The sequence below is a fragment of the Oncorhynchus tshawytscha genome, linkage group LG07 (genome assembly GCF_018296145.1).
Source record: "Oncorhynchus tshawytscha isolate Ot180627B linkage group LG07, Otsh_v2.0, whole genome shotgun sequence".
NCBI classification, from domain to species: Eukaryota; Metazoa; Chordata; class Actinopteri; order Salmoniformes; family Salmonidae; genus Oncorhynchus; species Oncorhynchus tshawytscha.
In genome coordinates this window covers 16,858,967-16,882,167 of record NC_056435.1, presented here as the reverse complement: position 1 = coordinate 16,882,167, position 23,201 = coordinate 16,858,967, and the positions used below count along the sequence as shown (strand labels likewise).

Genomic DNA, 23,201 nt, shown 5'->3' with positions numbered 1-23,201 from the left:
GCTACAACAAAACATGCTAACCTCTCACCATTACCAATAACAGAGGCTACAACAAAACATGCTAATCACCATTACCAATAACTAACAAAACATGCTAACCTCTCACCATTACCAATAACAGAGGCTACAACAAAACATGCTAACCTCTCACCATTACCAATAACAGAGGCTACAAAAAACATGCTAACCTCTCACCATTACCAATAACAGAGGCTACAACAAAACATACTAACCTCTCACATTACCATTACCAATAACAGAGGCTACAACAAAACATGCTAACCTCTCACCATTACCATTTTAACAGAGGCTACAACAAAACATGCTAACCTTCACCATTACCAATAACAGAGGCTACAACAAAACATAACCTAACCTCTCACCATTACCAATAACAGAGGCTACAACAAAACATACAACTAACCTCTCACCATTACCAAATAACAGACCATTTACAACAAAAATAACAGACTACAACAAAACACTAACCTCTCACATTACCAATTACCAAAAATAACAGAGACTACAACAAAACATGCTAACCTCTCACCATTACCAATAACAGAGGCTACAACAAAACATGCTAACCTCTCACCATTACCAATAACAGAGGCTACAACAAAACATGCTAACCTCTCACCATTACCAATAACAGAGGCTACAACAAAACATGCTAACCTCTCACCATTACCAATAACAGAGGCTACAACAAAACATGCTAACCTCTCACCATTACCAATAACAGAGGCTACAACAAAACATGCTAACCTCTCACCATTACCAATAACAGAGACTACAACAAAACATGCTAACCTCTCACCATTACCAATAACAGAGACTACAACAAAACATGCTAACCTCTCACCATTACCAATAACAGAGACTACAACAAAACATGCTAACCTCTCACCATTACCAATAACAGAGGCTACAACAAAACATGCTAACCTCTCACCATTACCAATAACAGAGGCTACAACAAAACATGCTAACCTCATTCACCATTACCAATAACAGAGGCTACAACAAAACATGCTAACCTCTCACCATTACCAATAACAGAGGCTACAACAAAACATGCTAACCTCTCACCATTACCAATAACAGGCTACAACAAAACAACAAAACATGCTAACCTCTCACCATTACCAATAACAGAGGCTACAACAAAACATGCTAACCTCTCACCATTACCAATAACAGAGGCTACAACAAAACATGCTAACCTCTCACCATTACCAATAACAGAGGCTACAACAAAACATACTAACCTCTCACCATTACCAATAACAGAGGCTACAACAAAACATGCTAACCTCTCACCATTACCAATAACAGAGACTACAACAAAACATGCTAACCTCTCACCATTACCAATAACAGAGGCTACAACAAAACATGCTAACCTCTCACCATTACCAATAACAGAGGCTACAACAAAACATTGCTAACCTCTCACCATTACCAATAACAGAGGCTACAACAAAAAACCTCTCACCATTACCTAACCTACAACAAAACATTACCAATAACAGATTACTACAACAAAACATGCTAACCTCTCACCATTACCAATAACAGAGGCTACAACAAAACATGCTAACCTCTCACCATTACCAATAACAGAGGCTACAACAAAACATGCTAACCTCTCACCATTACCAATAACAGAGGCTACAACAAAACATGCTAACCTCTCACCATTACCAATAACAGAGGCTACAACAAAACATACTAACCTCTCACCATTACCAATAACAAGGCTACAACAAACATGTAACCTGTCATCATTTAACAGTTTGTATAATCTTTGTGCCTCAGTAACTTTCTCATTCATCATCATTCAATTCATTCACTGATTATTCATCATCATGGTAGCACACATGAATGTAAACAGAAACATCTTCATTCTTACTGACAATACAAGTGAAGTGACTCCAAAATGACAGGACATTATTCACCATTCAGTTTCTATTAGGAAAAACATCTAAAACACAACCAAGGATCTGGTGAACATCACAAATTTTGACCAACTACAGGAATACTGACCTCAGAGTCTCCAGTTTACAGTGGGGATTCCCCAGTCCAGCAGAGAGCAGCTTCACTCCTGAATCCTTCAGGTCATTGTTACTCAGATCCAGCTCTCTCAGGTGTGAGGGGTTTGACCTCAGAGCTGAGACCAGAGAAGCACAGCCTTCCTCTGTGACTCCACAGTCTGACAGCCTGACAAAGAGATCATCATGACTTCACAAACACACTGTTAATTTAACACCAGTAGTGTAGAAGGACAATGGCAGATGCATTTGGTTCATTCTCTCAAAGAACATATAGATTCATCCTCTGTCTTCTAGAATTGTATGGTCATATTGTTATACTAATGTGAAAATCAATGCATTTATTCAATATGTTTTTCAAAATAATATATTAAAATTAAATTAAAATAATATATTATACATATTATAATACATATTTTTCTCTAAACTGAATATTTCTTCCTGATGATTAGTTCTTATATGTCATTTTATTTACTCACAGAACAGCTCTGGAGGCTTTGACCACTGGCAGCAGCCTCAGAAGACCTTCCTCTGATCTGGAGTATTTCTTCAGGTCAAACACATCCAGCTCCTTTTCTGAAGTCAGCAACACAAAGACCAGAGCTGACCACTGTGCAGGTGACAGGTTGGGTTTTGAGAGACTTCCTGATCTCAGGTAGCTTTGGATCTCCTCCACTAGAGAATGGTCATTCAGTTCATTCAGACAGTGGAACAGATTGATGCTCCTCTCTGGAGAGGGATTCTCCCTGATCTTCTCCTTGATGTACTTGACTGTTTCTTCATGGCTCTGTGAGCTGCTTCTTGTCTTTGTCAGTAGACCTCGTAAGTGCTTCTGATTGGACTCCAGTGAGAGGCCCAGAAGGAAGCGGAGGAAAAGGTCCAGGTTTCCTGTCTCACTTTGTAAGGCTTTATCCACAGCACTCTTGTAGAAAGTAACTTCAGGCTTGTTCTCGTTTGGACTTTTTGCAGTTTGTCCATTAGATTCTCATTGTTGTTGATGAATGAGAGGAACACATATACAGCAGCCAGAAACTCCTGAATGCTCAGATGAACAAAGCAGTACACCTTGTCCTGGTACAGCCACATTCCTCTTTAAAGAGCTGTGTGCACAATCCTGAGTACACTGAGGCTTCATTAACATCAATGCCAGCCTCTTTCAGGTCTTCTTCATAGAAAATCAGATTGCCATTCACAAGCTGTTGAAAAGCCAGTTTTCCCAGTGACAGAATGCTCTCTTTATTCCAGTGTGGACCTGTCTCTTCTTTCCCAAGATACTTTTCATTCTTCTGTTTGGTATGAAACACCACAAGGTGTGTGTACATCTCAGTCAGAGTCTTGGGCATCTCTTCTCTCTTATGTTTCAGCATGTGTTCAAGGACTGTTGCAGAAATCCAACAGAAGACTGGAATGTGGCACATGATGTGGAGGCTCCTTGATGTCTTTATGTGTGAGATGATTCTGCTGGCCAGGTCCTCATCACTGAATCTCTTCCTGAAGTACTCCTCCTTCTGTGGGTCATTGAACCCTCGTACCTCTGTCACCTGGTCAACACACCCTGAAGGGATCTTATTGGCTGCTGCAGGTCGGGTAGTTATCCAGAGGAGAGCAGAGGGAAGCAGATTTCCCTTGATGAGATTTGTCAGCAGAACATCCACTGAGGTTGACTCTGTGACGTCCCAACAGATCTTGTTCTTCTGGAAGTCTAGGGGCAGTCGGCACTCATCCAGACCATCAAAGATGAACAGAACTTTGTACTTGTTGGAGATTCTTGAAACTTTGGTTTCCATTGAGAAGTGATTGAGAAGTTCAATGAAAGTGTGTTTGTCCTCTTTCATCAAATTCAGCTCCCGGAAAGGGAATGAAAATACAAATTGGACATCCTGATTTGCTTTTCCTTCAGCCCAGTCCAGAATGAACTTCTGCACAGAGACTGTTTTTCCAATGCCAGCGACTCCCTTTGTCAGCACAGTTCTGATAGGTTTGTCTTGTCCAGTTAATGGTTTGAAGATGTCGTTACATTTGATTGCAGTCTCTGGTCTTGCTTGTTTCCTGGTTGTTGTCTCAATCTGTCTCAGCTCATGTTCATTATTGACCTCTCCTGTTCCACCCTCTGTGATGTAGAGCTCTGTGTAGATCTTATTGAGAAGTGTTGGGTTTCCTTGTTTAGCGATCCCCTCAAATACACATTGAAACTTCTTCTTTAGATTAGATTTGAGTTCACGTTGGCAAATCACAGCAAGCTCATCTGAATCTAGAAATAACACAGAGGATATTAATATTACGTCTGTTTTAATGCCTACAGTATTGTAGGACTGTTATAAAGTTGTAAATTATAATAATTTGTTGTCTTAACTGACTGTATAAATGTGTAAATGTTTTCATAATGCATTACAGACTGGTGTGACTGATTATATTATTATTGGTATTATTGATGGTATTATTAATGTTGTCTCTCTCTCTCTCTCTCTAAATTAATCACCACAACACATCCCTGCTGCTACTTGATGAGGTCACTAGGTGTTGTGTTAAGGCTGCTACAATATCATTGAGTTACACAGCTACTTTAGCTGTACTTTAGCTACAGCTTTTAAATGTTATAAAACAGCATTCAACATGAGGCAGACAGATCTTACATTTCTCCAGTGTGTCAGCAAGCTCCTTCTGGTTCATTTTCCTCAGGATGTGCAGTGTGATCTTCAGAGCCCCCTCTCTGGCACTGCTCTCCTGCTGCTCATCTTCAGCATCCACCACTTCCTTATCCTGCTTCTGACTCTCAAAGCCTTCTGGGAGTTCTGGACTAAGAATCCTCTTGAACATCTTCAGCTCGTTCTTCACAAATGTCATAATTTTCTCTTCAAGCATCTGAAATAAATAAAGTAAATAAGTTAAGCAAGAGAATAAATGCTTTCTCATTAACACATTAATGAATGATTGACAGATCAACTTTACTTGAGGTAAACAAAAACAAATGTACATAACAGGACCACATACACTGAATATGGAGGCCAGGTCTGTTTGATGACTCTGGGAAGACTGACCACTGAGAATCTCTGACTCTGATCTCTCCTGTTGGTTTCTGTGGACAAAACATGAGATTACATCTCCTCATCCAGGAGTACACACACACACACACACACACACACACACACACACACACACACACACACACACACACACACACACACACACACACACAGGGAACACTTCACAAACACAAATAAAAACAGATGACTGCATTAAACTATGAACTGGAGGGAATGTTGTGTTTGTTTAATTTTGTTTTAGGACTATGAAAATTGACAAAATGATAGCCTATGATTATGAAAACAACAACAATAAATGGGAAAATGATGAGAAATGACTAGAGACAAATGATTAGACCCATGAGTTCTTCACCTTTGTTTTAATTGGTTAAGTCACTCTTCATGGACACAGCTGGGAACAGGGAGCCTCCTCAATACTTGAAGCCATAGGTGATAATAGAAGTCTGATCTGTGGTCAGTATTGTGACATAATTATAATGTTAAGGAAATATTTGAATGGGAAAGCTATCTGAGAGCAGTGCTCCCTTTCTTTCTATACTATCAGTATTGATACATGATCCGGACATGATACCTTGTTGTGCTGCTGATCCAGTTTCTACTGGTTTGCCTGATGATATGGGGAAACTGCCCTGTTCACCAGAAAACAGTTATTTAAACCATTGGAAATAGTAACACAAAAAATAAAAATAATGAGACTATAAGGAGAACCAGTACTGAGTCAATGTCCAGAGGTACCAGGTAGTCTGCTTCTGAGGTAATAATGAGACTATAAGGACAACCAGTACTGAGTCAATGTGCAGGGTACCAGGTAGTTGAGGTAATAATGAGACTATAAGGAGTACCAGTACTGAGTCAATGTGCAGGGTACCAGGTAGTTGAGGTAATAATGAGACTATAAGAGTCAATGTGCACCAGGTACTGAGTAATAATGAGACTATAAGGAGTGTGCAGGGTACCAGGTAGTTGAGGTAATAATGAGACTATAAGGAGTACCAGTACTGAGTCAATGTGCAGGGTACCAGGTAGTTGAGGTAAAATGAGACTATAAGGAGAACCAGTACTGAGTCAATGTGCAGGGTACCAGGTAGTTGAGGTAATAATGAGACTATAAGGAGTACCAGTACTGAGTCAATGTGCAGGGTACCAGGTAGTTGAGGTAATAATGAGACTACCAGTAGGTCAAGTACCAGTACTGAGTCAATGTGCAGGGTACCAGGTAGTTGAGGTAATAATGAGACTATAAGGAGTACCAGTACTGAGTCAATGTGCAGGGTACCAGGTAGTTGAGGTAATAATGAGACTATAAGGAGTACCAGTACTGTCAATGTGCAGGGTACCAGGTAGTTGAGGTAATAATGAGACTATAAGGAGTACCAGTACTGAGTCAATGTGCAGGGTACCAGGTAGTTGAGGTAATAATGAGACTATAAGGAGTACCAGTACTGAGTCAATGTGCAGGGTACCAGGTAGTTGAGGTAATAATGAGACTATAAGGAGTACCAGTACTGAGTCAATGTGCAGGGTACCAGGTAGTTGAGGTAATAATGAGACTATAAGGAGTACCAGTACTGAGTCAATGTGCAGGGTACCAGGTAGTTGAGGTAATAATGAGACTATAAGGAGAACCAGTACTGAGTCAATGTGCAGGGTACCAGGTAGTTGAGGTAATAATGAGACTATAAGGAGAACCAGTACTGAGTCAATGTGCAGGGTACCAGGTAGTTGAGGTAATAATGAGACTATAAGGAGAACCAGTACTGAGTCAATGTGCAGGGTACCAGGTAGTTGAGGTAATAATGAGACTATAAGGAGAACCAGTACTGAGTCAATGTGCAGGGTACCAGGTAGTTGAGGTAATAATGAGACTATAAGGAGTACCAGTACTGAGTCAATGTGCAGGGTACCAGGTAGTTGAGGTAATAATGAGACTATAAGGAGTACCAGTACTGAGTCAATGCAGGGTACCAGGTAGTTGAGGTAATGAGACTATAAGACTATGAGTACCAGTACTGAGTCAATGTGCAGGGTACCAGGTAGTTGAGGTAATAATGAGACTATAAGGAGTACCAGTACTGAGTCAATGTGCAGGGTACCAGGTACCAGGTAGATAATAATGAGAGGTAATAATGAGACTATAAGGGTACCAGTACTGAGTCAATGTGCAGGGTACCAGGTAGTTGAGGTAATAATGAGAATATAAGGAGTACCAGTACTGAGTACTGAGTCAATGTGCAGGGTACCAGGTAGTTGAGGTAATAATGAGACTATAAGGAGTACCAGTACTGAGTCAATGTGCAGGGTACCAGGTAGTTGAGGTAATAATGAGACTACAAGGAGTACCAGTACTGAGTCAATGTGCAGGGTACCAGGTAGTTGAGGTCATTATGAGACTATAAGGAGTACCAGTACTGAGTCAATGTGCAGGGTACAAGGTAGTTTAGATAATAATGTGACTATAAGGTTTTACCAGTACTGAGTCAATGTGCAGGGTACCAGGTAGTTGAGGTAATAATGAGACTATAAGGAGTACCAGTACTGAGTCAATGTGCAGGGTACCAGGTAGTTCAGGTAATAATGAGGCTATAATTGAGATAATATGTACACTAGGTAGAGGTAAAATGACTGACAACAATCAGGATAGAGATTACTTCTCCTCATCCAGGGAGATTACACACACACACACACACACACACACAGGGAGGGAATGTTGTGTTTGTTTAATATTGTTTTAGGACTATGCAAATGGACAAAATGATTAGCCTATGGATTATGAAAACAACAACAATAAATGGGAAAATGGGAGAGGAGAAATGACTAGAGACAGTGTTGTTTAACTCACTGACCAGGACCCATGAGTTCTTCTTACCTTTGTTCAGTAGAAAAGTCTCCCTCTCTAAAGTTTATAGGTTGACCCATAGACCGGTCACTCTTCATGGACACACAGCTGGGAACAGGGGAGGCTGGTCTCTCCTGCCTGATTGGACTTCAACACAACAGAGACAAACATTACATCTCTCATCTACTCTGAGCTCAGATGGGGAAACAGAAGAAGAGTTTCATTCCAAAACGCTGTGTCCACTTTCAGAAATGTTGATAAATTATATTTGACTGTTTATAGAAATTTAACTGATGACTTCAAGTCTTTATAAAGGCTTCTAAATTAGTATAATGATTCATTTAATATCATGACAGACTTGAGCCTATATAAAGTAAAAAATATATAACATGTAGTATACAAATATATAGTTACAGTATATAAATGTATATAGTATATAGTTACAGTATATGAATGTAGTATATAGTATATAGTTACAGTATATAGAATGTAGTATATAGTATATAGTTACAGTATATAGAATGTAGTATATAGTTACAGTATATAGAATGTAGTATATAGTTATAGTATATAGAATGTAGTATATAGTATATAGTTACAGTATATAGAATGTAGTATATAGTATATAGTTACAGTATATAGAATGTAGTATATAGTATATAGTTACAGTATATAGAATGTAGTATATAGTATATAGTTACAGTATATAGAATGTAGTATATAGTATATAGTTACAGTATATAGAATGTAGTATATAGTTACAGTATATAGAATGTAGTATATAGTATATAGTTACAATATATAGAAAGTTTAGTATATAGTTACAGTATATAGAATGTAGTATATAGTATATAGTTACAGTATATAGAATGTAGTATATAGTATATAGTTACAGTATATAGTAATGTAGTATATAGTTACAGTATATAGAATGTATATAGTATATAGTTACAGTATATAGAATGTAGTATACAGTATATAGTTACAGTATATAGAATGTAGTATATAATTATATAGTTACAGATATAGAATGTAGTATATAGTATATAGTTACAGTATATAGAATGTAGTATATAGTATATAGTTACAATATAGAATGTAGTATATAGTTCTATATATAGAATGTAGTATATAGTATATAGTTACAGTATATAGTATGTCAGTATATAGTATATAGTAATAGTTACAGTATATAGAATGTAGTATATAGTATATAGTTACAGTATATAGAATGTGTTATAGTATATAGTTACAGTATATAGAATGTAGTATATAAGAAATATTTTCTATTTAAAAATGTGGATTTAACATTTTAGAATACACATTATATACATTAACTTAAACAATATTGTCATCTCACCTCTTAGTTTTGGTGTCATGTTGTTCCCCAGAGAGACTCATTTTATAGAGGCATCCTTAAATGTTTTAGAGACTCATTTTAGAGCACTGACCCCTAAACAGAGATCCAACATGTTGGTTGTGGTTATTAACACAGTGACAACTAAACAGAGATCCAACATGTTGGTTGTATTTAACACAGTGACAACTAAACAGAGATCCAACATGTTGGTTGTGGTTAACACAGTGACAACTAAACAGAGATCCAACATGTTGGTTGTGGTTATTAACACAGTGACAACTAAACAGAGACATGTTGGTTGTGGTTCATGTTGGTTGTGGTTTGTAACACAGTGACAACTAAACAGAGATCCAACATGTTGGTTGTGGTTAACACAGTGACAACTAAACAGAGATCCAACATGTTGGTTGTGGTTATTAACACAGTGACAACTAAACAGAGATCCATCATGTTGGTTGTGGTTAACACAGTGACAACTAAACAGAGACAACATGTTGGTTGTGGTTAACATGTTAAACAGAGTTCCAACATGTTGGTGGTTAACACAGTGACAACTAAACAGAGATCCAACATGTTGGTTGTGGTTAACACAGTGACAACTAAACAGAAATCCAACATGTTGGTTGTGGTTAACACAGTGACAACTAAACAGAGATCCAACATGTTGGTTGTGGTTAACACAGTGACAACTAAACAGAGATCCAACATGTTGGTTGTGGTTAACACAGTGACAACTAAACAGAGATCCAACATGTTGGTTGTGGTTAACACAGTGACAACTAAACAGAGATCCAACATGTTGGTTGTGGTTAACACAGTGACAACTAAACAGAGATCCATCATGTTGGTTGTGGTTAACACAGTGACAACTAAACAGAGATCCAACATGTTGGTTGTGGTTAACACAGTGACAACTAAACAGAGATCCAACATGTTGGTTGTGGTTAACACAGTGACAACTAAACAGAGATCCAACATGTTGGTTGTGGTTAACACAGTGACAACTAAACAGAGATCACAACATGTGGTTGTGGTTAACACAGTGACAACTAAACAGAGATCCAACATGTTGGTTGTGGTTAACACAGTAACAACTAAACAGAGATCCAACATGTTGGTTGTGGTTAACACAGTGACAACTAAACAGAGATCCAACATGTTGGTTGTGGTTAACACAGTGACAACTAAACAGAGATCCAACATGTTGGTTGTGGTTAACACAGTGACAACTAAACAGAGATCCAACATGTTGGTTGTGGTTAACACAGTGACAACTAAACAGAGATCCAACATGTTGGTTGTGGTTAACACAGTGACAACTAAACAGAGATCCAACATGTTGGTTGTGTTTAACACAGTAATTCTTGAAGGTCATATGTTCTCTTTTATTCATGATCTCTTAGAAATAAAACATTTACTAACAGACACATCCAAACAGTCAGGTGATTTAATGCATCACATGAATATGTAGTCGTGATTTATATTTATCACCTTTTGTCCATAATAATAATAATAATAATAATAATAACAATATAATATATAATAATATTAATAATAATGTCTTACTTTCTCTTTTAATAATTTCTCTCATTCTAGTGTGTTGCTTTGTTCAACAGGTATGATATTATGATGCTGTTACTGAATTCAGTTCATAATATTAATGTTAAGAAAAGTATGTTCAGTGGTTTCATACCAAATTACACAGGAAGCAGGAGCTCATTGTAATTTAGAAAACAACAAATGTTCTGATATTCTGAAAGACGACTTACAATTTATACATAAAAAATATACAAATTGTAAAATAACCGCGATATACGAATATATGAACAACATGTTTTTGAATGTGACTTGACTACACCCAGTTAGCTATATGAACAACATGTTATTGAATGTGACTTGACTACACCCAGTTAGCGCCATTTTGTATGATGGAACTGTCACATAGCTGTCCCAGGTGAAATGGACTGTTACATCTGAGTGTTTTACTGTCATTCACTAAACTAAAATTACACCAGACATTTAATGTCTCTACACACTTTACAATAATCCCTTGGAATATTCTTACCTTGTAGCCTGAATTCACAACCAGAACATGTCAAGTCATTGAGATATTTTCCGTTGTGCTGAGAGAGAACCTTCCTGATGACAAGTGTCTCTGTATCTATGTTCTAGGTTCAGTTGATCTTTGGATGCAATAATATCTGGTCAAAGTCTAGTGACACAACACCATAGTATATCATAACCATAACAGCAGTTTAACCTTTGGCCAGTAAACACCATGGCATATTATAACATGTAGAATCATTATGATGATCCAGGTTCATACTATAACATGTAGAATCATTATGATGATCCAGGTTCATACTATAACATGTAGAATCATTATGATGATCCAGGTTCATACTATAACATGTAGAATCATTATGATGATCCAGGTTCATACTATAACATGTAGAATCATTATGATGATCCAGGTTCATACTATAACATGTAGAATCATTATGATGATCCAGGTTCATACTATAACATGTAGAGTCATTATGATAATCCAGGTTCATACTATAACATGTAGAATCATTATGATGATCCAGGTTCATATTATAACTGTGAAGGATACAATGGGGTCCCACATTATTGACACCCTTGATAAAGATTTGTAAAACTGATGTTATAAAATAAATCATTCCAAGACTGAGCTATATTTTATGCTCAAACAAAATTATGAAATTAAATGATTTTCTACAAATACAATATGGCTCAGAGAAAGAGATTGTGTTTAACAAGTAATACTTTTTCTCTCTAAAGGTTCGGGGTCAAAATTGACACCCCTTTCAATACCTCACCTTGTGTGGATAACGGCACTGAGCCTTTTTCTAAAAGGTGTTATGAGTTGGAGAACACATTGGGAGTGATCTTAGACCATTCCTCCATACAGAATCCTTACAAATCTTCCCAATTTGTTTTCTTACCATGAACAAATGACAAACTAACAAAACTGTGTATTAGTCGCCCTCTAGTGGTAGGTGGTGATAATGTCTCCGGTCTCCTCTCTCTCCGTCTCCCCCTCTACAGTCTCCACACTCTTCTCTCTCTCTCCGTCTCCCCCTCTTACAGTCTCCACACTCCTCTCTCTCATCTCTCCGTCTCCCCTCTAGTCTCCACACTCCTTTCTCTCTCTTCTTTCCATCTCCCCCTCTACAGTCTCCACACTCCTCTCTCTCACAAACATAGACTATGACCTGCCGAATGAGCCATCCTGATTAAAGTCTCTCTAAGAGATACACACACAAACTGAAACACACTACCATCACTACAGTGGAAACAATGTTGAACCATTCCTTAGAAACTCACGCCAGACAACTCCCTAGGGCTCCCCTTTCTTACCCCACTACAGAGCTCCCCTTCCCCTCAGCCTCCCCCCAGCCAATAACCACATTGGCTCCCGGTCCACTGGAACAACAACAGAACCCCTGGCATACAGCCTCAGCTCAAATCCAGGCCCCACCACAGTTGATTTCTCTGCCCACCACTTCAGCACCAGTTCCTTTCTCATCCTCGTTGGAGGACTTCCCTCCTTTACCCAAGTTCTCTCCTCTAGTTAAGCCTCAGGCTTCTCAAAAACGATCATCACCATTGGGGCCACGCCCTACCCAAGCACAGTGCTCTTTAAACCAGAAGCTAAATAATCAGTATCTTCCTCTTCCTCAGACACAATCTTCTACTGAGATAGGGATCCGTACCTCAACACCCTCTTCCCCTGTTGCACCTTCGCAGACACAGATAGATGTCAGCAATATTGCCCCAAACAACTCCCCATCTCATTCTAAGAACAACATGGCACCCACTCCCTCCCCATCTCATTCTAAGAACAACATGACCCCCACTCCCTCCCCATCTCATTCTAAGAACAACATGGCCCCCACTCCCTCCCTTTCTCCCAAAGTAAAAGGAAAGGAGATTATGAGAACCCCTACCTCCACTTCCCCTCATGACCCACAGAGATTAAACAACCCAGGGACCACCCAGGAGAACAGTATTCAAAGTATCATTGGTCCCCCATCGCCCACCATAGGCTCCAACCTTGAATTGATAACCACTAACACCTCTAATTTAATCCATAAGGCCTGCAGTCAGCCAGAAACCCTAAATGTTATTGCAACCCTCCCCAATCCCCTGGTTAAAACTCCTAAACACAGCAATGTTTCAGTTAAAATCTTGGAAAGGATTTCACCTCTATCGCTCTCACCAACAGGAGGCGCCACATCAGGGGGTGAGACTAATGGACAAAACAATGGGCAACAACCCAAAAACAACCAATCTGAGCCCTTCCCAAAAAGACACCATGTCACTGCCAGTCTGAGACCCCTGTATACTGTAACTGGCGCCTCAACATACTCACCCCAGTTTGAATTCCAACCTCAGCCTCAGCCCCAGCATCAACCCCCAACCCCAGCAACCCTTCAGAAACCATCGTACCATAGAGACAGACCAAAAGGCAAGGTGGCGGATTGGAATTTTAAGGGAAATAAACCAATACTAGTCTTGGGAGACTCAAATGTTAATAGAATCCCTCCATTTCATAACCCAAACATACAAGTGGACAGTTACCCTGGAGCAACATTTGACCATTTCACAAAGGTTCTGGAGAAAACAGAGGTTTGTTTAGACACCAGCATAGTGGTTCTCTCGGTGGGCATAAACAATATGGATAATGACCCATACAAAACATCAATCAAACAGATTGCATCAATGCACAAGGAAGCAAGAGTCACTTTCCCAAATGCAATTATTTACATCCCCATTATTAACCACTCACACCTCCTTTCACCAGATCGAAAACGAAACCTCAGTCATTAATGGTTACATCACCACACATGGCCCATTTCTCTTGGAGATACCCCATGATGAATTCCACACAACAACAGACCTGATACACTGGACAACAACCACAACAGACCTCATTTTTAAGAATTAGTGTGAGTAGCTAAATTTAGAATAGGCTCTACCCACAATTTGGATCCACCTAGCCACACCACACCCTACTTTTCCCCCCAACCCCCTGTACTCTCTCCCCCCTTTCCTCCCCCAGTTGCTTTCTTAGATGACCCAGCAGAGGGGGTAGTTGACCCCCTCTCATCAAACATCATGAATTTATCCAAGTCTTTTCAACTCACAACAGCACAGACCCAACTTTTGGAGAGGGGGTTGCCTTTCATTCCCCACCCTGGTAAATTTGACTGGGAGGAACTTCATAGGGACACACATAAATATCATAGACGACTTAAACTTCTAGACTACTTTGACTATCAGACGAATGACAACCATTTACCATTCACCCTTCCTTCAATCTGGGAACCCAAACTGTCCCAGATAGATAGGAGGGTAAAGAACCTAATCAGAACCGACCAAGACACCCTTCACAACTATCACACCCAGGCAGATAGAGAGGACAACATCACCCGCATCGAAAGACAAGCCATAAAATAACTTATAAACAACCCTTTCACATAATATTGAAACCGGCAGATAAGGGATCTAAAATAGTGATCCTAGATAAACATCAATACACATACGAGGCAAATAGACAGTTATCCAACACCAAGTATTATGTACCAATAGGAAACAGCCTACAACCACAGACCCAGACTACATTACGTAGAATCATACAAACACTTTATGATAAACGGCACATCACGAATAAACAACCAGACTTTCTATTTGGACCAGACACTCCACCACCTAGACTGTTTTACCTGCTTTGCAACATTCATAAAGAACCAGAAACCTGGACTATTCCCTATGAAGTTCCTCCTGGCAGGCCAATCGTATCAGACTGTAATAGTGAATCATACAACATAGCCCAATATATTGATCATTATATCAATCCTCTCTCCACTAGACACCCCAGCTCCCTCAGACACTTATCACTTTCTTGAGAAGATCAAACCCATAGTTGTTCCCTCCCAAACATATATATTCACTATAGACATTGATAGCTTATACACTAACATAAATACAGCAACAGGACTACAGACGGTCAGACATATTTTCCATGCACACCCAGATAGCAATAGACCAGACAATGAAATACTACAATTATTAGAAATCAGCCTCACACACAATGACTTTATATTCAATGATAAGCACTACTTACAGGTGGAGGGAACAGCTATGGGTAAGAAATTTGCCCCGGCATATGCAAACATTTACATGGCTGAATGGGAGAGAGAGGCATTGGCCAAGTGCCCACATCAACCTACATTCTATTACAGACTTCTAGATGACATTATAGGAGCCTGGCCTCATGATATCCAACTATTCACTGAATTCATTATCATTCTCAACAGTCAACACCCATCCATTAAGGTTAAATACATAATAGATCCATGTGAAGTACACGTATTGGATACTACAGTTTTCTTTAATCACATAAATCAGTCTCAAAAAACAATATTCACTAAAGTTTATTTCAAACCAACAGATACACATGCTTTACTCCACAAACACAGTTATCACCTGTTACAGGAATTAAATTCCTATATGTTTTAATACCCAATTAAAATTAAACACTCTGTCAATTCCTAAGAATTTGTAAGACTCTTATTTGCATGAAATGGACAGAGACCAGTCTCAAAATCTATCAGCAGCGTTTATTCTCGAGAGTACTGAACATGATACAGTTTACCATAGATTATAAACTGAAAATGACGTCATTAGTTTTCGTATTACCCCGTCTCATCTCCGCTCCAGTACAATGGCTGTATGGTTCTCAAGACTTAGATAATTTATGATCCGAGCCAAGGTCTGCCTGTGTAGATAAGCATTCTAGCCAGTCTGGCTATAAGTTCATTCATTTTTACCAAGGAACAGACAGTCATTGTTCTAATTCTTGATTATATTTACACACATTATATTCAGTACTAAGGTTAAAAGAAAATTCATACATCTATACAGTAACATAATAGTATTCTGATTAGTCAGTCCTGATTGAAATGTATACATAATTAGTCATTATTGATAAAAATTCCCTTAACATATCCACCCTATGATTAAATATTATACATCCAATCACACATCTAGTTATATTACAATATTAAAAAGCATACTTCTATTTTTATTAGAAATATTTATTGTTATCAAAACATCACCTAAACATAACCCATTACTTGCATTCACACGGACTGTTTTTAGGCCAACATCAGAATCATAACTCTTCTCATCAGAATTTTCGTTACAATCTTCATTGAAACAAGGTACAACCTAACCTCCCTAAATATCAAAAATGGTCTCATCAAACATAAGTTCCCCGCAAATGAAGGATCCAGATTCGTCCACTTGTTCTGTAGACATGCATTCAGCACTCCACGGGTCAGAACTTGGAATCGGCTCGTACCTCACCATCTGTTGTGTCATCGATTTCTCCAGAGTCCTGGAAATAAGGCCTCGTACACAGGGAATTAGACAACAAACACATAAAATTAGAACAGTCACACAGATGAAGGTAACCCATAATACAGTGATCATAACATTTTTCCATTTTCCAAACATACTATCACACCAATTATTCAAAGAGATATCCACCCCAGAGCTTTCTGCCAAACCGTGAGCCAGGGTGGTCAAACCAGCTGAGGCTTCGGTCACTGATTCGTCCGGAGCTGTGTTATTTGGGATGTAAGCACAAACATGGTCCCGAAAATCACGCATACTTCTCCCTTTTCAGCCAATAACATATCTAATGCAATTATATTCTGCCAAGTCATCAGGCTGGTTGCTTCGGTCTGTTCTGCCAAACCTTTAATAGCATCTCTGGTATATTTGATAAAAGCACTGTTGATTATAATAAATATAATTAATCCAGTCCACGTTCTTATTGAGAGTAGACCACCAGAAAATGCTTGACTCTAATCCTGCTAGGATAGGATTTCTTGCTTTGAACTCATCTGGCCCCACCCCCTCCCCCGTGGAACCCCAATGTTATCAATATATACTTTGTCATCAAAAGACCCAGATGGAGTACCTCTTTTCTCCCGTTTGGCGAACTTCATGTCTTGGTGTTGAATGAGTGTGAAAGGCATTCCCAAATGTACAAGGGAGGATAATCCTGTCCAATCTGCCGGTAAAACCTCGCCCTGACATCATTCCCCCACACAACCTCCAGATGTCAGCCCTGGCCCACTTTACCCACTTTACCTTATTGAAATCCCCAGAGTTCAAACCGCCTATCAAATTAGACATGATCTCGTCAGTGGTAATATTCTCTGTCCAATTGCAGGTACTATCTTCCCCTACATATTTCCTGTACCGGGCCAAACGGTAATAATGTCCTCCGGTCACTGTAAAGGGAGGAAGTTTTGATTTAAGAGGGGAACCTGTGGATATAAATAGTAACTGTAACTGTCATTATCTGGCATTCCTGCCTTCGTCAACAGCTTTACCATACTGGCCTAACCTCCTCTACCCGGAACCGTACTAGGGTGTCGACCAAAAAACTGGTCATATCCAACATACCATAACCCTAGATCCTCTTTCATGACCTTTTGAAGGGTAAGGCATATCTTTATGCAATAGATCCCTCTCTCCGGATTACAGTCAAAAACTCTCACCTTCACTATACTCCACCTCCTTCCATACTGGGTGAGTCGATTCATATAGTCCTCTCTCTCTGTATGAGCTATGACCTGTGTCCACGATCAATATGGGGACCTGCACCGATATATACCATAATGGCTCAGAGTCCTAGACTGCCATGTAGTTAGAGACCCCATTTGGTCTATATAAAACTCAATTGAGACACCCTTTCTACCCTCTACTCTAACTTCCTGTCTACCCAGAACTAGGGATCTCTTATGCTTATTTGGAACAAAATCCTCACCGTCTAAACCATGGGTCAAATTTCCACTCTCCGCATACTCAGGTGGGACGTGGTGTACCACGAGAAGACAGCTCAGACAAAACAGCCCTCCGGTGAAGCCCCACCCTTTTCCAGAAAACATTTCAGCAGCCAGAGTCCAGACCATACCACTTCTATGAACAAGCCCAGGGATGGAATGATGGGGTCAGGGAGTCTTCTTCAGAGAGATGGACCCCAGATCCTATGGATTCCAGTTCTCCTCTATAACTATTCTCACAGCCAAGGCTGTCACCAGGAGTACTTGGTCCCTCCCACCGTAGCTGCTTCCAGTCTATTCTCACAGCCAAGGCTGTCACCAGGAGTACTTGGTCCCTCCCACCGTAGCTGCTTCCAGTCTATTCTCCTCAGGGACTGGATTGAGTGAATCACCTTCTCCTGTAATTCACCCGTAGAGCATAAAATCTTGGACATACAGGTTTGGTTAACAAACAGTCTTCTATTTGTTCTATCTAATCATGTCCGCCAAGTAAGTTGGGAACGCTATAAAAAAATGTTTTTATTATGTTTGTATTATCCCATCCCCCATTTGATACAGGGCTTCGCCCCTGTATCAATATATATCTGCGTTAAGAATTACCTGTGCTGTTTTCTATGGGCCTGGACGTATATGGGCTTGTAAACAGTAATCGTTCTCTCCTTTTTTATTTCACAGGCCCTCGTCAAAGCAAATATTTCAGCCTGTTGTGCCGAATATTTTCCGGGCAACGCTTCCGTGGTTGACACCTTGTTTCCAGAAACGGACTAAGCTGGCATTCCCCTTTTGTCTCCCCACTCAGTAACTGTTATCTACCCATTCTGTTATCTTGCTCACTATTTAAATAAAAATCATCTACTGATAAAATGAAGCCAAAACGAACGCTACCCATATCACATGCTGTCTGAAATTCCCTCCTTCTGGAGTCTATTGTATTTTATCTACTGTTACTGTAATTTAATTATGCCAATGTGCTTTCATTAAATGAAAACCCTTAATCTATTTTATGAGAATTTGTAAGATTCTTGTTTGCATAAAATAGATGGAGGCCAGTCTTTCAATAATAGGTAACATAATTTATTCTCGGTGCGCGCTGCCACTTAACCACGAACAACAGTTTATATACAGATCATGACGTCATTTCATTGCTTTAACAGAATCCCCTCCTCTCGACCGGGACATAGTGAGGTGAAAAGTTCATTCTAACTTACTAACACACTCCCAGGTAACTTTTGACCCCTCAACATTATCGATCACCACTGAACTGACAGTTTTAATTAACAGAAAACCTAGGAATGCACTCACTGCCTTATCTAAAAACCCAGAGCTAAGTTTCTGTAGGTTCAACCATAGGTTAACTACCTTATGTGTTTACACAGTCCACAACCCATTTGTTTATTCCTAGTTGGAATGGTGTTCATTATTCTTATGAACTCATATTGTTAATCAGATATAATAAAACAGTTTTACTTAGTTACAGTTCCATTTAAAATGATTTGTTCAGTCATTTAATCATAACTTTCCCAACATCCTCACATAGGTTAATTAGGTCATCTCGATCCTATCAATAATCCTGAATCACCACAGATGTCATATACTGTATGTTTCATAGTGTGGGATACATTATCTACAGCAATTTACCATCCCTAAGAACCGCAACTTATTTATTTTCATGAATAGTCTTAATGCTTATAAAATCACTATTTTTCTATCTCAATGTATTTTCCTGCCCTGTTTGCTTAGAATATTTGCTGTACCTAGTGAACTGCTTATCTCTCCACCTCTCCTAGCTCGGCTGCTCCCACCCTACTAAGTTCTGTTTAATGGGACTGCTTATCTCTCCACCTCTCCTAGCTCGGTTCGCCCAAATCAAATCAAATCAAATGTATTTATATAGCCCTTCGTACATCAGCTGATATCTCAAAGTGCTGTACAGAAACCCAGCCTAAAACCCCAAACAGCAAGCAATGCAGGTGTAGAAGCACGGTGGCTAGGAAAAACTCCCTAGAAAGGCCAAAACCTAGGAAGAAACCTAGAGAGGAACCAGGCTATGTGGGGTGGCCAGTCCTCTTCTGGCTGTGCCGGGTGGAGATTATAACAGAACATGGCCAAGATGTTCAAATGTCCATAAATGACCAGCATGGTCGTATAATAATAAGGCAGAAGAGTTGAAACTGGAGCAGCAGCACAGTCAGGTGGACTGGGGACAGCAAGGAGTCATCATGTCAGGTAGTCCTGGGGCATGGTCCTAGGGATCAGGTCCTCCGAGAGAGAGAAAGAAAGAGAGAATTAGAGAGAGCATATGTGGGGTGGCCAGTCCTCTTCTGGCTGTGCCGGGTGGAGATTATAACAGAACATGGCCAAGATGTTCAAATGTTCATAAATGACCAGCATGGTCGATTCATAATAGGGCAGAACAGTTGAAACTGGAGCAGCAGCACGGCCAGGTGGACTGGGGACAGCAAGGAGTCATCATGTCAGGTAGTCCTGGGGCATGGTCCTAGGGATCAGGTCCTCCGAGAGAGAGAAAGAAAGAGAGAATTAGAGAGAGCATATGTGGGGTGGCCAGTCCTCTTCTGGCTGTGCCGGGTGGAGATTATAACAGAACATGGCCAAGATGTTCAAATGTTCATAAATTACCAGCATGGTCGATTCATAATAGGGCAGAACAGTTGAAACTGGAGCAGCAGCACGGCCAGGTGGACTGGGGACAGCAAGGAGTCATCATGTCAGGTAGTCCTGGGGCATGGTCCTAGGGCTCAGGTCCTCCGAGAGAGAGAAAGAGAGAATTGGATAACGCACACTTAGATTCACACAGGACACCGAATAGGACAGGAGAAGTACTCCAGATATAACAAACTGATCCTAGCCCCCCGACACATTAACTACTGCAGCATAAATACTGGAGGCTGAGACAGGAGGAGTCAGGAGACACTGTGGCCCCATCCGAGGACACCCCCAGACAGGGCCAAACAGGAAGGATATAACCCCACCCACTTTGCCAAAGCACAGCCCCCCCCACCACTAGAGGGATATCTTCAACCACCAACTTACCATCCTGAGACAAGGCTGAGTATAGCCCACAAAGATCTCCGCCATGGCACAACCCAAAGGGGGGCGCCAACCCAGACAGGATGACCACATCAGTGAATCAACCCACTCAGGTGACGCACCCCTTCCAGGGACGGCATGAGAGAGCCCCAGTAAGCCAGTGACTCAGCCCCTGTAATAGGGTTAGAGGCAGAGAATCCCAGTGGGAAGAGGGGAACCGGCCAGGCAGAGACAGCAAGGGCGGTTCGTTGCTCCAGAGCCTTTCCGTTCACCTTCCCACTCTTGGGCCAGACTACACTCAATCATATGACCCACTGAAGAGATAAGTCTTCAGTAAGGACTTAAAGGTTGAGACCGAGTTTGCGTCTCTGACATGGGTAGGCAGACCGTTCCATAAAAATGGAGCTCTATAGGAGAAAGCCCTGCCTCCAGCTGTTTGCTTAGAAATTCTAGGGACAATTAGGAGGCCTGCGTCTTGTGACCGTAGCGTACGTGTAGGTATGTACGGCAGGACCAAATCAGAGAGATAGGTAGGAGCAAGCTCATGTAATGCTTTGTAGGTTAGCAGTAAAACCTTGAAATCAGCCCTTGCTTTGACAGGAAGCCAGTGTAGAGAGGCTAGCACTGGAGTAATATGATCAAATTTTTTGGTTCTAGTCAGGATTCTAGCAGCCGTATTTAACACCAACTGAAGTTTATTTAGTGCTTTATCCGGGTAGCCGGAAAGTAGAGCATTGCAGTAGTCTAACCTAGAAGTGACAAAAGCATGGATTAATTTTTCTGCATCATTTTTGGACAGAAAGTTTCTGATTTTTGCAATGTTACGTAGATGGAAAAAAGCTGTCCTTGAAATGGTCTTGATATGTTCTTCAAAAGAGAGATCAGGGTCCAGAGTAACGCCGAGGTCCTTCACAGTTTTATTTGAGACGACTGTACAACCATTAAGATTAATTGTCAGATTCAACAGAAGATCTCTTTGTTTCTTGGGACCTAGAACAAGCATCTCTGTTTTGTCCGAGTTTAAAAGTAGAAAGTTTGCAGCCATCCACTTCCTTATGTCTGAAACACATGCTTCTAGCAAGGGCAATTTTGGGGCTTCACCATGTTTCATTGAAATGTACAGCTGTGTGTCATCCGCATAGCAGTGAAAGTTAACATTATGTTTTCGAATAACATCCCCAAGAGGTAAAATATATAGTGAAAACAATAGTGGTCCCAAAACGGAACCTTGAGGAACACCGCAATTTACAGTTGATTTGTCAGAGGACAAACCATTCACAGAGACAAACTGATATCTTTCCGACAGATAAGATCTAAACCAGGCCAGAACTTGTCCGTGTAGACCAATTTGGGTTTCCAATCTCTCCAAAAGAATGTGGTGATCAATGGTATCAAAAGCAGCACTAAGGTCTAGGAGCACGAGGACGGATGCAGAGCCTCGGTCCGATGCCATTAAAATGTAATTTACCACCTTCACAAGTGCCGTCTCAGTGCTATGATGGGGTCTAAAACCAGACTGAAGCATTTCGTATACATTGTTTGTCTTCAGGAAGGCAGTAAGTTGCTGCGCAACAGCCTTTTCTAATATTTTTGAGAAGAATGGAAGATTCGATATAGGCCGATAGTTTTTTATATTTTCTGGGTCAAGGTTTGGCTTTTTCAAGAGAGGCTTTATTACTGCCACTTTTAGTGAGTTTGGTACACATCCGGTGGAAAGAGAGCCATTTATTATGTTCAACATAGGAGGGCCAAGCAAAGGAAGCAGCTCTTTCAGTAGTTTAGTTGGAATAGGGTCCAGTAATGCAGCTTGAAGGTTTAGAGGCCATGATTATTTTCATCATTGTGTCAAGAGATATAGTACTAAAACACTTGAGCGTCTCTCTTGATCCTAGGTCCTGGGAGAGTTGTGCAGACTCAGGACAACTGAGCTTTGAAGGAATATGCAGATTTAAAGAGGAGTCCGTAATTTGC

General features: G+C 40.2%; 1 protein-coding gene across 1 annotated transcript in view; it reads right to left on the bottom strand.

Annotated features, from left to right (window-relative positions):
- Positions 1 to 23,201, bottom strand: part of LOC112232787 (NLR family CARD domain-containing protein 3) — a 55,946-nt gene that overhangs the window by 4,967 nt on the left and 27,778 nt on the right. The window contains 7 exon segments of the mRNA XM_042325005.1: positions 2,050 to 2,223; positions 2,534 to 2,984; positions 2,987 to 3,136; positions 3,139 to 4,305; positions 4,688 to 4,916; positions 5,046 to 5,130; positions 7,965 to 8,081. Coding sequence (XP_042180939.1) covers positions 2,050 to 2,223; positions 2,534 to 2,984; positions 2,987 to 3,136; positions 3,139 to 4,305; positions 4,688 to 4,916; positions 5,046 to 5,130; positions 7,965 to 8,081 — 2,373 coding nt within the window.